We start from the raw sequence: 15,698 nt of genomic DNA on the forward strand, positions 1-15,698 counted from the left end.
AATTAGCAGTGCGGCCTAATTCATCTTTACTTGGAAGTAAATCTCAGTTCAAGTGTGGCTTTCACCCAGGTGAGCATGCACAGGACTGCAACCTTTGGTTCAGTGAAGGGAGATAATTTGTTTGGGAGCCAGCATGGGTACAGACTGGAGTGACCCATTCCCAACACCAGGCATGCTTTTTCCTGCTGTAAAAAGTCAACTGGTAACCTTTTCCACAAATGCAAGTCCCACTCTCAGTTTCAACTGAATGCAGATGACTCTAGTAATTTCATTTCTGGAGCATCCCTTTGAAATGTGATGACTTTGCAATTGACAGTAGTGTGTGTAAGTTTACTGAAGTTCTCTGGTTTCTGAATGCTGCCACTTCTGATGTCATGGTTGTCTATTCTCTTGTCTTAAGAGCCATCCATTTGCTGCTGTTAAAGGTGCCGTGGGGCAACATGTTTTTCCTACTAATATAGTTATCTTTTGGGAGAGGAGGCACCAGCATAAAAGAGGCAACATAATGCAATCCCCCCCTTTTTTTAACAGTGGTTAAGAAAAAAAAAACCATCATAGCAGGTGCTGTAGTAACCTCACTTTGCCCTCCATTGCCTCTCTTCAGTTCCCATACTGCAGAGATAATCCAGGATGGTGTTTTTGTGACATAATGCTTGCCACAACACACTGTTGAATTCTTCCCTAATTTTGGATATTTTACTCTGGCCTTTATTCAGGAAACCAGGAGTCAGATTATATAGTCGACTACTGTCCATTTAGACTGGAAACAACTCTCCCAAGATATTAGGTAGCAAGACCTGCCCACAGCTTTTTAATCAGAGATTGACAGTGCAATCCAATGCATGTTTGCTCAGAAGGAAGCCCAACTGAGTGTTACACACACACCCCTCCCTGGAAATACGATTGCAGCCTAAACCTAGCAACTTACATTTGCGAAGGGTATGTGTTTTCTTGTTCTTTCATTCTGCTTCAAGAAGCTTCTGCGCTTCTAGCTAAGAATTTTGTCTAATTTCAGATTTTGGCATTGCATGACTTCTGTAAAGTTCTCATTCAGAATCTTGAGTGCTAATTAGTTCTTTTGTTATGAATAATGGCCCTTAAGCATGTTTTCTCTCTGGCAGGGGAGGCAATGGGAGAGAGATGCATTTGCAAAGGTCCTTGAAGTTGTGATAAGGGTTGCCTGAGTGAAAGCGGATTAGACAGCATGCTGCTTTGAGGCAGATAAGTTGCCCAACACTAGCAGCTTCACAAACCTTTTGCTCCATTCTGCCCCTGGAGCTTCAGTTGTGAGAGCCTAATCAGGGTGAATTGGCTGCTTTTGTGCTGCAAGTATGCTTCTTTCTGTGTTGGGTTAGGCCAGGGGTCTGCAAAGTTTACCTTGCCTGAGCTGATTCACTCCAGCAGAGATCCCTCCGTGGGCTGGATTTTGTGTGTGTGTGATTATCTGTGTCTACGTAGACATGATTTCCGACATCTGCGTCTGCGCAGATGCAATTTTCGGCATCTGTGTAGATGTGATTTTCAGCATATGCGCAGACGCAATTTCTGGTGCAGCGGAAGTGAATCCCCATGCTGTGCTGCGCCGGTACTGCAGTGCGGGGGGGGGGGGGTCTCGCCAAGCAGGTGGCTCAGTTTGGGGGCAGCTCGTGAAATGACCTCTGTGGGCCGCTTGTGGCCCATGGGCCTTAGGTTGCCGACCCCTGGGTTAGGCATTCACAAGCTAGCAGTTTTGTGTGTGGGTGAGCAGAGCCCACCTGTCTGGACAGAGTGAAATTACACCGTGCTCATAATTCCAATCAAGTCCAACATTTGCAGATGACAAGACTGACTTGCCACTGACGTGATGCAGTCACTTAGCTTGAATCTGAGGGCAAGTAAGTAGTTGAAGCTTCTATGGTGGGCTCAGTCAAAGCTTGCCTACTTGTTTTAGCAACCTCTGCTATCCCAACTACAAACAAGGTGCTCTTGTCACACAAGGCTTCAGTAATAAAAAAAGCACTTTATTTACATAAATTACAAAAGGTCACAAACTTTCCCACACAAAAAAACTACTTTAAACTTTTCCATTTTTTTAAACGGTATGTATCACAATAACACTTGCATCTTTAGATAAAATTCACATTCTCCTTACCCCATCCCACATCAAACATTTTGTTGTTGCAACAGCCCTGTCTTCCTCCCCTAAGAGCCTTCACCTTTCACAGTTTCCGACACGAAAGGGATCCCCAGCCTCTTATGGGCCTGTTTGCAAACTGATAGAAACTACTGAGCACAGTATACACAGTAATCTCTTCACAGACTGCTACTTACAAGCTTAATTTCAACAAAGGAAGCGGACCCTTTGTGTGCTGGGGAAAGCTTCATCATGCTGGCGATTCCTGTGGTAAAAAATAAAATGATAACCCTAAAAGATGAACCTTTCTATCATTTTGGTGAAAATGTTTCCCTTTCATCTAATGTTTTCTTCCTGAGGTGTCAAAATAGTATGCAACAAATAAGAGAAGTAGTTCCGAATGGTGGCTGTAATTATTACAGGAAGAACGATAATGTGGGCAGTTAAAGAGCTTAGTCTATCTGGGAATTTGATTGCCACCTGCTTGTACTCTCCTTTTGCTTGCTTTCTGGATAGTACTGAAACAAATAGCAGGGAGAACCAGGTTCATATCCTCACTCAGCCATGGAGCTCTCTAGGCGATCCTGGACCAGCCAATGTTTTTTTACCTAACTTCTACCTCACAGGCCGATTGCAAGGATAAAAATTGGGGAGAAGGAAGTCCATGTGTACCTCATAGCAATGCTTAGGGGGGGAAATGGGATAATAATACAATAAAGAAGCAAGTGTAGCAGTCTGCCTGAAAACAGCTTGTGGTTCTCCAGGAATGCTTTCTGCACGACCCTTCCTTTCTTCTTCTATTGTTCTTTGCCACAAAGTGCATTCTTACATATACATTAATAATACAGTTTGAAAATCTTACAACGCACAGACCACTGTGGAGAGTAGACCAGATCCGATTTTGGCATGTCTTCCCCCTTTATCCAAAGTGGCTTCCAGCAATAGACTTCTGTGAATTTCAGATGTAAGACTCGCTGCTTAAATAACAACAGCAGAAAGCATTAGAAGAGAGGAATCAATAGAAGAACCCTATGGGTATATTCTGGAATCTTCAAGCAATGTAGGAACTTCTATACACAATTACAGCTGTTTTCTTTGTTAAAGCAGCAGACTAAATGGGATAGGAGCTGCATGCTTTTTCTTGTGATCCCATTTAACTGGATGGCGCTGGTCTGCTAAGGGGTGTTAGCAGCCACAGTTGTTCCTCCCACCTGCGGTTGGGCATTTATACTTTGGTACTTGAGACAAATGTTCCCTGCTAAGGCCAGATTGCCTCTGCCAAGTACAAGTATAGAGCAGTGTTTCACAATGTGCTCCCCCAGATGATGTTGGACTCCACCTCCTATCACCCCCTGAACATTGGCCATTCTGGTTGGGCCTGATGGGTGCTGATGAGTCCAGCAACATTTGGAAGGGTAGTTTCAAGTATTTGAGCAGGGGCTTACACATTCTTTAGTGGCGAGGTGTTTCTTTTTATAGGCCTCTATTGAGTCTCATAAACCGCAGTCTCATGTCCAAAAATGCAGGGAAAGATTTTCCTTGCATACTAATCGGTAGAATATCCACTCAGCATTTGCTGTAGGTCTCAGGTTCTAGGTAGGGACTGGGAACAACACTAAAAACCACTACCACTCAACATAGGCAATGCTGAGCTAGCTGAACCAATGGTCTGATTTAGTATAGGGCAACTTCCTATGTTCCTATTGGTTTAGAACAGGCATCCCCAAACTGCGGCCCTCCAGATGTTATGGCCTACAACTCCCATGATCCCTAGCTAAGAGGACCAGTGGTCAGGGATGATGGGAATTGTAGTCCAAAACATCTGGAGGGCCGAAGTTTGGGGATGCCTGGTTTAGAATAATATCTAGCCTGTTCATTTTCTGGTTCAGAATTTTGCACACAGATTCAGCCCCAGAAAGTTACTACAATGAGATGTTAAAAAGCAGACCTGATCGATTAAAGATATATTCATGCAAAATCCTTTTTTTTTTAGGAGGGGATGAGGAAATATCTTTCTTCATCTTGCTGCAACAAACAGGGCTATGACATGTGGCACCTTACACCATTTCACACCTGTTGTCAATATGGATGGCACAGGCGAGGCAGGTCCACGGTATAGTGTAGGTGCCTCAAATCATCACTTGCGGAAGAAATCTAGTATAGACATGCCATAGGTCTACTGCTTTATTTTTTTTAAAAAAAAATAGTGGCACTGACACAACATTTTAAATGGTATTCTATTAATTACGTCTTGCCTATAAAAAAACAAAACACTTCTACTGCGACTCATTAGAATACATTGCCTGGTTCAAACATTTACATTAATATATAGGAAATACTGCAATTGGCAAAAACCTCATAAACACCCAATTCCCTGTTTTCAGCGTCTTCACAAGTTTGAATAATGTAGGTGCCATTCTACTGATGGTTTCCAGCATGAGTTCACAATGGTAAAGTAATAGAGCGATTTTTAGCACTGCCTTTGAGTCCGTTTCGCAACTACCGGTATGAACTGGGACTCCAAACAGTATATTTTTTAAAAAAAGAATACTATCATTTGAAATGTTGATCTTCCTGGGATTGTGAGGTAGCTCCACCTTCCCCCAATGCTGTAGGGATAATTGTTCATTCCAGAGGCAAGAGAGGCCTGCAGCCTGTACGGCGGGGACGGGGACGGGGGACGGCGACGACATTGTCCTCCAAGCTTCTTGAAACTGTATAGAATGATTCTGTATAGTTTTGTTACGAACGGAATTGCTTTAGAGAAGTAAAATTGTGCTTCTGACTTGTTTTATTTTAGCTTCCCTTTATTATGAACAACTAAGGCCTTGAAGTGTTCCCCTTATGCCATCCATTTCCTAAGCTATAAAATTTGTCCAGGGGAGGGGGAAGCAAAGATCTGCCATAGCAAATGCATTGTATCTCATCTTAAGAGAGAATTACATGGGTGATTTCATTTTCCTCAGCTGCTAGGAATTCAATCGGCTCACAAAGAGAAACTTCAGCCCAAGTGATTGTCGAGCATCATAGATAAACAGAGGTGTATAAGAAAGACTTCACAAAGTTTGGTACTGCTTGATAGACAACTTTACCCATAAGTGAGAACTGGCAGGTGAGGAGAGGCGACGGTTTGGCAGAGCTCGGCTAGTGGCTAAGCGCATCATTTTGCAAAGCTGGAAGGCTTAGACCAGTATTGAGCTTTGGATATGAGACCTACTGGTCCTAAGCATACATATGGGGTGTTTTTTATGCTTCCAGGAAGAGGTTACATTCCGCAGTATATAGTAGGCGTTTCTGGATTTGTGTACGGAATTAAATGTAAAGGAGTCGAAGTAATTAATGTTGCGTTGATGAGTTCAGTGCAGAGTTGGGAACCTTTTTGTAAATTGCTATTTTCCATTTTAGTGGTCCTTCATTAAGACTCCTCATGTATGTCTCAATCGATGTCAATCTACAAACCAGGTCCACTGTGTGAATTGACATTCAAGAAATGGAGGGAGGGTTACTGTTTGTTATATTCTGAAAAACTTGAGAAACCTAATAGCAAAACGGAAGTATCATTTGCCTTATTTGCTAACAAAAATGGATGGGACTCAGGACTCAATGTTTTAACGTAGAGTAAACCCCGGGGTACTCAAAACCAGGCATGTTTGTTGTAAAGAAGTGAAAGATGAGTGCCAAAGTTGCTGCCAGATGTGGGGGTCTCTGACCCTTTATGGACCACCACCAGAAGCTTAGGATTCAGTGCTACTATCTTGGTTTTCATTGAGAAGAAGCCCTGGCTAGCTCAGAGATGGCAAGCTGTCTCCTTTCACAAACAAAAGAGGGCTGGCAGGCCCCTTTGGCAGTGGTGCAAAGGATTCTTACATCATGCCCCCCTTGTTCACCGTGCCTCTAGTTTCATCCTGACAGCCTTAGGGAGTCCTCCTAGGTCAAAGGTCCTTCAAAAGCTGGAGTCAGCCTTCAGGTGAATCTCCCCTCTCCCTTTCCTTTCCTTTTGGTCATGCATGTAGCACTTTCTTCATGCTAACTTTTTAGAGGAGAGGAGAGTTTACACTGCAACTACAGAGTACCGTACATAGAAAAAAGAAGTCCATATTTGCAGGGGACAGTCAATTTTCCCCCTTTTCACTGTGGGGATGTGCTTCTTGTAGGAAATCATCTAAGATATGTCTGTCTTCGTTTTTGACTCAAGGTCACATTTTTGCCAACAACTTGCTGTTTCCCCTGTGATAGTCTGCTAGGGGATTTTCACTTCAAAACAGCATCGTTTAGAATAAGTAGAAGATCTCTCTGTTGATGGCAATGAGGTTCGGAAAGGTTTCTGGAACCACACTAAATAGTCTGGTGCCCTGGTTATACTGTGAAATCTGTATATCAACTGTACAATTTACTATGACTGCTTATAACAGGTTACTGTTAGCGTAGCTAATAACTGACAATGTGAGTTTGCACCAAAATATTCAGCACCATATATACTTTGGCCTGAAGTGTTTTCCATTGGAATCCTCCAGTGCTATTTATATAAAGCAAGAGTCTAGGTAATTATGAGCTACTTTCAAGAGCTGTATGACTGGTATTGACAAAGGGAATCTTCCTTCCAGTCTATTCAAGAGTGCTAGCAATCTGTCCATCATACTCCTTATAACACTGAGCAGTTTTGCTACTCGAGTGGTCTAGGCTTGAAGGATATAACTAAGATGATAAGAAGAGCCTGCTAGATGAGGCCGATGGCCCATATAGCCCAGCATCCTGCTCTCATAATAGTCAACCAGATGCCTATGTAAAGCCCACAAGCAGCACATGAATGCCACATTCCTCTGCCCACCTGCAACTCTCATCAACAGGTATTCAGAGGCATTTCTCTTTCTAGGTCAAGAGCAGCCTTGGTACCCTCCAACCAACTTGGTACCCTCCAAGTTTTGGACTTTCCTGGTCATTTGCCAGGTGGTTGTGAATGATGAACATTGGAGTCCAGAACATCTGAAAGGTACTCGGTTCAGAAAGGCTGCTCTCAACCAAGGCCCTAATATTCTCCAAGTAACCTGGAAAAAATATGGAGAAACTTGACTCTGGAGACATGCTGGCAAAATGGTCTCTAAATCAGGCTTGTGCAACAGGTGATCTACTGGTAGATCGTGGGGTGTTCCTGGTAGATCCTGGTTGACCTCTGGCAACCTCAGCAATCTCCTTACAAAAAAGCCAAAAAAACCCCACCAACTTTGGCTTCCTAAAAAAAGCTCCACAACTTTGGCTTTCTAAAAAAAAAAGCTCCACAGCTCTGGGTAGATCACTGCCAGTCTTTTTACGACAAGGGGTAGATCACTGCCAGTTTTTTTTAATACTGTGAGTAGATCACAGTCTATTGGGAGTTGGCCATCCCTGATATAAATAAATCACCTTCCTACACTTTCCATGGTCTTATCACTTGCTGTTTTTTCATGAATTCTCATTGCAAGGGAGTCATGGGCAACTTACAACCGCCAGGAGCAGCTCCTCAATGCCTTCCACATGTGCTGTATCAGGAAGATTTTGGGCATCAAACAAAGATGTGCCCTTCCAAGCCCACATTCCCAGTAGGTTTGCACTCCTGTCTTTCATGACATCTCTGCTGGCTTAGCCATGTCTGCAGAATGGAAGGTGGCTCTAGGCACCAGGCCTGTTGGCAGACCAACTCTGCTTTACAAAAATCTCTGCAAATGTGACATAAAGGCTGGCAACATTAAACCCACCATATGGGAATCCCTTGCAGACGACCGCAGTGTCTGGAGACAGTTGGGATGTGTATCCATAGCAGTGACCAGAGGAGGAATGACTGCTGGGAGGAGAGCAGAGAAAAGAAATTCCATGTTGCACCTGTAGCAGCACAGCCAGACACCTTCACCTGCCCCAGCTGCAACAAAACATGTCTCTCCCATATTGGTCTCTACAGCCACAGCAGCTGCTGTAACCTTCTAACCGTGACTTCACCCACAAAGGTGCATTCCTCCATTGTCTCCTGAGGCAGATGGATGCCAACCGAGGAATAATACTGGACTCATCTGGGATGTGTGTTTTCTTTGCCTCATCTTGTTTTGTTCTGCAGAGCGGCATATAAGATATAACTCACTATTTTGTTAAAAACCAGGTGTGTGGTTCTATTTCTCTTCTCAGATATCATCACAGGAGCATTTTGTCAATTCATTTCAGGAAGCTTCTCACAGAGATTATGCTTGCAAACAGCTGGTAGACATGTTACAAATATATGTTTGTTTGGAGTCATTGCAAGTATCAGTGTGTGCCACTAGGTTTTTAAAACGTGAGGAGATTCTATCCCATCTTTTCAATCCATAGCACCATGGATTCCTTGGTATTTTTTCAGAGTTGTAATATTGATCCTCCCTCTTAACAGCAAAGTATTGTATACATTGAGGAAAAGTTTGAGGGAATGCAGTTTGTTATAAACAACAACCACAACAACCACCAGCAGCTTCACCGTTCCTTTTCAAGTGTAGACAAGAGAAAGGAATATATGTGGATTCTTCATTTTCACCCCAGTAATCTGATAGGGAATCAGTCTTGTATCCATATCATATGAGCAACATCATGGGCCTCTTCACAGATACATTCTCAGCTGTGCCAAAGTTTCCTTGCATCTCTAGACTGGTGCTGGACTTTGGGGGCAATCTCTGTTCTCTTGCTTTTTCCTTGGAAAAACTTGTTCGATGAATAGGCATGGGGAACAGGGTTTTTCTCTCTCTTTTTAGCAAACGAGGCCCAGTGGGAAAGAAGAAGGCATGTGTTCATAGGGAGTGAGCACAGAGGCAACATACGGTAACTAACAGAGAACACAGAGGCATTCACAAGGATGATGTTGTGGAGTCCACCACTTCACGGCCATTACACACTGTTGGCACAAATTGAGAAGATGACCCTGTGGAGCAGAGAACAGAAGGAGGTTTCAATGCATAGCAGTTTTTAACAATCCTGCACTTACCCAAACACTACGATCTGCAAACCACCACTCCATCTCACCTGGTGATGCTGAGTCCCCATGCATCATAGCTGAGCTGCCAATCACCCCCTATTTTCAGCCATCTCAAATTCTAGCACATCAGCTCTAACACAATCATACTGCATCAATACATTTCATTGAGGTTCATCACTGATGAACAAGTCAACACTGAGTTGACTTGTTCAGAGCTTTTATTTATATACCATGCAATATGCACAGCTCTGTCTTCATCATAAGATAGGTAAAGGACCCCTGCATGGTTAAGCCCAATCAAAGGCGACTAAGGGGTGCGGCGCTCATCTCACTTTTCAGGCCAAGGGAGCTGGCATTCGTCCGCAGACAGCTTTCTGGGTTATGTGACCAGCATGACTAAACCACTTCTGGTGCAATAGAACACCGTGATGTAAGCCAGAGCGCACACACTGCCTGTGGGCTTCTCGGGGCACTGATTGGTTGGAGTGAGGGAGTCGTCCAATGGTCAGGGATAATGGGAGTTTCCCTCAGATCTGATACAGCAAAGCGCTGCTTATATGAAAATCCTGATCACATGTTGTCTCTGTGCAAATGGACACAAGTAGCAAGGGAATGCAATATGCTGTTTGTCACCACATTTTCTTGTAGCATATATTGCCACTGAGAAGTAGCAGATCTAGCAATAACACACCCTTTTGTTAGAACTTGGACACAGCTAAGAAAAATTACGGTATTATTAGGAGAGTAGAAGATTCGCCACACTCCATGGCCTGTTTTGGACTATCATTCTAGGCCTCTGGAAACCATTGCCTTAGGAAGCCAACAATGGGTGCCAGGATCAAGTCCTCTTCCCCTCTCGCATGCCAACCTTGGTGTGGAGGTTTTGGCTTGTTTTAAATTGGAGTTCCTCATGACATCTGAACCAGGAAAACAAGCCCAAGCCAAACTGGTTTCCTGCTTTTGAAACCGAGTTGTAATGGCTGAACTGCAGGCCCCATGGCATTTCTACCCAAGTGTACCTTCACAGGGGAACAGGGAATAAATGCTCTGTGTCATTAATAGAAATGCGTTCTTGGCTTATCTATACTGTTTGCATACTGCAAAGTATAACATGCACAATGCTGATTAGCAAAACCAAGCTGTCTTTGTAGCCATGTACTTTACCATAAACACACAAGTTTATACCTGTGCCAAAATCAGTAGCCTTAGATTTGGATGTTTCACTCCCTCAAATTATTTTGTTTGTCACCAGGTGTTTCCAGATTACGGTGGGAGAAGCTTAATTTGCAAATGGATAGTTGGGAATAGGTTTGTTCATTTGCTTATCAGATTATCCCTGGAAAGGGTGGGTCCAGATTAAATGGTGGGGTGGGGTGGGGGCGGGCATGTGGGCAATTCAACAAACTAGCATGCATAGGAGGAGCTCCAATCCTACAATAAAGACCCATCTCGAAGCACCCACCTTCATGGGTGAATAACTGTGTTAGAATCTCATGGGAAATGGTGCATTTGCATAGGAACAGTGGATCAGCTGCAGAACATGGTAGACTTGGAACAGACAAGATGAAGTATTTCATCACAAAACACAACTGGGGGTGTTATTCACTTTTATTCTTATGCTATGTATTTTATGTTTTTATGTTGTAAACTACCCTGTGATATTTGGATGAAAGGCGGTGTATAAATTTAATAAAACAAAATAAATAAATAATAGCTTATAAAGTTCTGGTTACAGGTAGGTAGCCGTGTTGGTCTGGATCGAAGTAAAATAATAAAAAAAATAAAAAATAAAAAAACCTCGGAACCTCGGCCAGGAACTTTCTATCTTCTACCCAAAATACACAAACCAGGAAACCCAGGACGCCCCATCATCTCAGGTATTGGCACCATTACAGTGGGTGTTTCCGGCTATATGGACTCTGTTCTGAAACCATATGCTATCAGTGCTCCCAGCTACGTACGTGACACCACAGATTTTCTGAGGAAAATACAATATTTGAACAATCTTCCTAACAATACTATACTAGCCACTATGGATGTGGAATCTCTATATACCAACATCCCACACAATGATGGTTTACAAGCCATAAGGAACACCATTTCAGATATAACCACAGCGGACTTTGCTACCAAACTCTGCCACTTTGTCCTTACCCACAACCACTTCAAATTTGGTGATGACCTGTTCCTCCAGATCAGCGGCACAGCCATGGGCACCCGCATGGCCCCACAGTATGCCAACATCTTCATGGCAGATTTAGAACAACGTTTCCTTAACTCCTACCCACTCAAACCTCTCCTGTACCTGCGATACATTGACGATATTTTTATTATCTGGACACATGGACAACAGACCCTGGAAACCTTCCACCAGACATTCAATGACTTTCACCCCACCATCAACCTAACAATGAACCAATCTATGCAAGAAATACATTTTTTGGACACTACTATAAAAATACAGGATGGACATATAGACACCACCTTATACAGAAAACCAACTGACCGACAAACATATCTACATGCTTCTAGCTACCATCCCAAACATACCAAACAATCCATCGTATACAGCCAGGCCTTACGTTACAACCGCATCTGTTCCAACTCTACAGACAGAGAATCTCACCTAAGAGATCTACAGCAAACCTTTTTAGAACTAAAATATCCACCTGATGAAGTTAAACAACAGATCAACAGAGCCAGACAGATACCTAGAGAGAACCTGCTGCAAGACAGACCCAAAAAAGAAAATAACAGAACACCACTAGTCATCACATACAGCTCCCAAGCTAAAACAGTACAACGCATCATCAGAGATCTACAGCCTCTCCTGGACAATGACAGCTCCCTTTCTCAAGCTCTGGGAGGAAGACCTTTCATTGCCTACAGACAGCCACCCAATCTTAAACAACTCCTCACCCACAATAATACAACCACCAGACTTAACATGGACACTGGTACCAGAGCCTGCAATAAACCCAGATGCCAACTTTGCTGCCACATACACCCAGACAACACCATTACTGGCCCCAACAACATCCAACATACCATCTCAGGACTATTTAATTGCTCATCTTCTAACATTGTGTATGCCATCAAATGCCAACAGTGCCCTTCAGCTCTCTATATTGGACAAACAGGCCAAACCCTACGCCAAAGGATAAATGGACATAAATCTGACATCAGGAACCAGAAGACAGAAAAACCAGTAGGAGAACACTTCAATCTCCCAGGACATTCTATACAAGACCTCAAAGTAGCTGTCTTACTACAAAAGAATTTCAGAAATAGACTGGAAAGAGAAGTTGCTGAATTGCAACTTATCACCAAGCTCAAAACCATGGAGGGACCTGGTTTGAACAGAGATATCGGATTTTTATCTCATTATACATGATAAGCGATCTTCAGCCATCTCAACCCTTGCTTTTTCATGCAAAACCATTTGCAGTCGTTTGCGGTAATCAACAGCTATCAGTCAGTCAATCACCCATTTCCACCACCCTTCTGAGTGATCCCCCCTCCCCATCCCCACCCCTCCCCACCCCTTCTCTACATAAGTGCCTGGAAACTTCCATTTCACTGTATCTGAAGAAGTGTGCATGCACACGAAAGCTCATACCAAAATAAAAACTTAGTTGGTCTTTAAGGTGCTACTGAAGGAATTTTTTTAATAGCTTATAAAGTTCATCACCACTGTGTGGTGATGGGAAGTAGCTTAGATGTTGTAAATAAGGATTGAATAAATTCATGAATCCATCAATCGCTATTAGGCCCCTATATATAAGGGTCTGGTGACTTCTCTTTCAGTGTATCTGAAGAAATGTGGATGCACACAAAAGCTCATACCAACGACAAACTTAGTTGGTCTCTAAGGTGCTACTGGAAGGATTTATTTTATTTTATTAGGCCCCAATGAGCCATTCAGAATGCAGAGAACAGCACCTAGGGGGAAATCCTATGTTACTCACCATGTGAGTGGCTGGAGCTTGCAGCGGTCACACTAAAACGGTTGGTGGAAACACGATGGCTGGCGACATTCTTCTGGGGCTGGAAGAGGATGATATGTAACTTGGGAGTAAAGAGGCAACCAAGGACCACTGTGCCACTGAGGCTAACAGAGATACACATGGTGGTGGTCTGGACCTGTGCAGAGGCAAAGAGAGAAAAACAGTGCATCAATCTGTAAGGTAAAGAAAGAAAGAAAGAAAAAGAAAGTGTGGTGTTTACATGTGTCCATACTTATGTACCCCCGCACATAGGAACTACCCAAGTACAGTGGTACCTCGGTTTAAGTACACAATTGGTTCCGGAAGTCTGTACTTAACCTGAAGTGTACTTAACCAGAAGCAAACTTTCCCATTGAAAGTAATGGAAAGTGAATTAACCCGTTCCAGGCGGGTCCGCGGAGTACTTAAACTGAAAGTACTCAAACCGAAGCGTACTTAAACCAAGGTATGACTGTACACGCTTCCAACTGGCAGAGAATTAGGCAAGTACCATTTGATTCTAAACTAGAAGAAGCATAATCTTCACTCAGTAAATCTTCCCAAATTGTATAAACCTATGCAATGCACTCTGAGGAGTTCTTCAGTCTCTCCTACCAACCATCATTCTCTTGTTTTCCTAAGGGTATGTGCATTTCTGAAGGTTTCTTTCAAGGTTTGGCTTCTTTGGCATGTGGGCAAAAGTCATACCTTACTAACCCAATGTATTTACAGTGCTGGTCGCTTAACTTTAAAAAAGGACACGGGGAAAATTAAAAGGGCAACCCAATCACATTCTTGAAAATAAAACAAATGAAAAAAGTTGTTTCCGCCTAGGGCTGGACATGTATTGGGTCCCTTGTCAGCAGTCTAACTAAGACTAACCGATTTAAGCTGCTATCTTATAGGTGCTTGCCAGATGATGGAACAAACCCCATGAAATTCAGTGGGGCTTACTTCTGAGTAGACATGTGTAGGAGTGTACAGTTATAAAACCACACTTGTCCATATAAGGTTATGTCACACTAAACAAGTTAGTTAGTTGTCAGTGTAGCCTGAAGTAATAGGAGTGTAGCCCATGAAATCCTGAAACATATCCTTCAGGAATGCAATCCCATAGATCCCTACTCAGAATTAAGCCTCATTTAATTAAGTGGAAGTCATGTATTAGTATATATTTGATGGTTTCAGCTATAGGCTTATGTCCCTGCATATATTTTAAGTCATGTGTGCCTCACCTTTTGCTCTCTCATTTCTTATTGTTGTTCTCTTATCTGTCTGTATTATCACAAATATCTGGACAACCAGATTTATCATTTCTTCCTGTGAATGTAGGATTCACATGCTGCCCTTGGTTTGGCTCAATTTAATTTTTATGTTTGTGTCATGAAGTTCTATTTTGTTATTTGGATTACATGGATATTTTTTTATTTTATTTTTTTAAATCAACTTTAAAATGTTTTACTTTATCTCCCTTGTTGCAATCTAGTTCTACGTACACTAACTCATTGGCTTCCATAAGGTGCGGAAGAAGTTGAAATTCTGCCTTTGGATTGCTAAGAAACAAGCATGCTGTCTTCTGATAAAATTAATATACTGGTACCTCTGCAGTTTTTGCACTCAGTACATTCCCCATACTGATGGAAGACAACTCCCATGGCATATAAATGGATTTAATATAACAAATGAGAAATATGAATTGAAAGTTATTATCACAAAGACTCAGGAACTGTCAAGAGATTCAGCTGATTTCGTGAACATATACATATATATTTCTTAAACAAAATGAATCCTTCAACAGATTAAGGAATTACCAAGATGAGTGTGTAGAAAGAGAAAGCTAGTCTTAATGAAAAAAAGCTAATGATCTCAACTACCAGTTGGTTCCTCTCCATAGCTGCCAAGTTATCCCTTTTTTAAAGGGATTTTCCCTTATGCTGAATAGGCTTCCTCGCGAGAAAACTTGGCAGCTATGTTCCTCTCGTGAGACACATCAACACTAGGGTTGCCAGACTCAATAGTGGACAGGACCTCTGTGCCTTTAATTGCCCTGCTCTCTTTTGAGTCTGGAAACCTTAAAGAGAAACCAGCAGACCCTGGTTTATCTATTTAATGATAATTATGAACCAGTTTGGAAGGAGATAAAGAAAGATCTAGAAACATGGAATAGAATGAAGTTGTTGTTCCTCGGAAGAATAGCAGCAGTCAAGATTAATGTATTACCCAAGATGTTATTCCTATTTCAAATGATACCTATAATCAAAGGGACAGGACAATTCAAAGAATGGCAGAAAATTTTGTCAAGATTTGTCTGGCAGGGGAAGAAGCCAAGAATAAAATATAAAATTTTGGTTGATAGAAAAGAAAGAGGTGGATTCTCTATGCCAGACTTGAGGATATACTGTGAAGCGTCCTGTCTCTGTTGGATAAAAGAATGGATAACATTGGGAATAGATAACACTGGGAAATACGGATTTACTAGATTTAGAAGGTTATGACAACAGATTTGGTTGGCATGGATATCTCTGGTATGATAAAAAAAAAGAGTTCACAAAGGTTTCACAAATCATGTGATAAGAAGGTCTTTATATGAGGTGTGGGAAAGAAATAAACTGCTGTTAGAAACAAAGACCCC

General features: G+C 42.3%; 1 protein-coding gene across 1 annotated transcript in view; it reads right to left on the reverse strand.

Annotated features, from left to right (window-relative positions):
• Positions 1 to 8,952: 8,952 nt before the first annotated feature.
• GRM2 (glutamate metabotropic receptor 2) overlaps positions 8,953 to 15,698 on the reverse strand; it is a 40,940-nt gene continuing 34,194 nt past the window's right edge. The window contains exons 4-5 of the mRNA XM_035108061.2: positions 13,049 to 13,223; positions 8,953 to 9,026 (exon numbers count right to left, since the gene is read on the reverse strand). Of these exons, the coding sequence (XP_034963952.2) occupies positions 8,953 to 9,026; positions 13,049 to 13,223 (249 nt within the window). The remainder of the gene's footprint in view (positions 9,027 to 13,048; positions 13,224 to 15,698) is intronic.

Source organism: Zootoca vivipara, chromosome 2, assembly GCF_963506605.1.
Source record: "Zootoca vivipara chromosome 2, rZooViv1.1, whole genome shotgun sequence".
Classification (NCBI taxonomy): domain Eukaryota; kingdom Metazoa; phylum Chordata; class Lepidosauria; order Squamata; family Lacertidae; genus Zootoca; species Zootoca vivipara.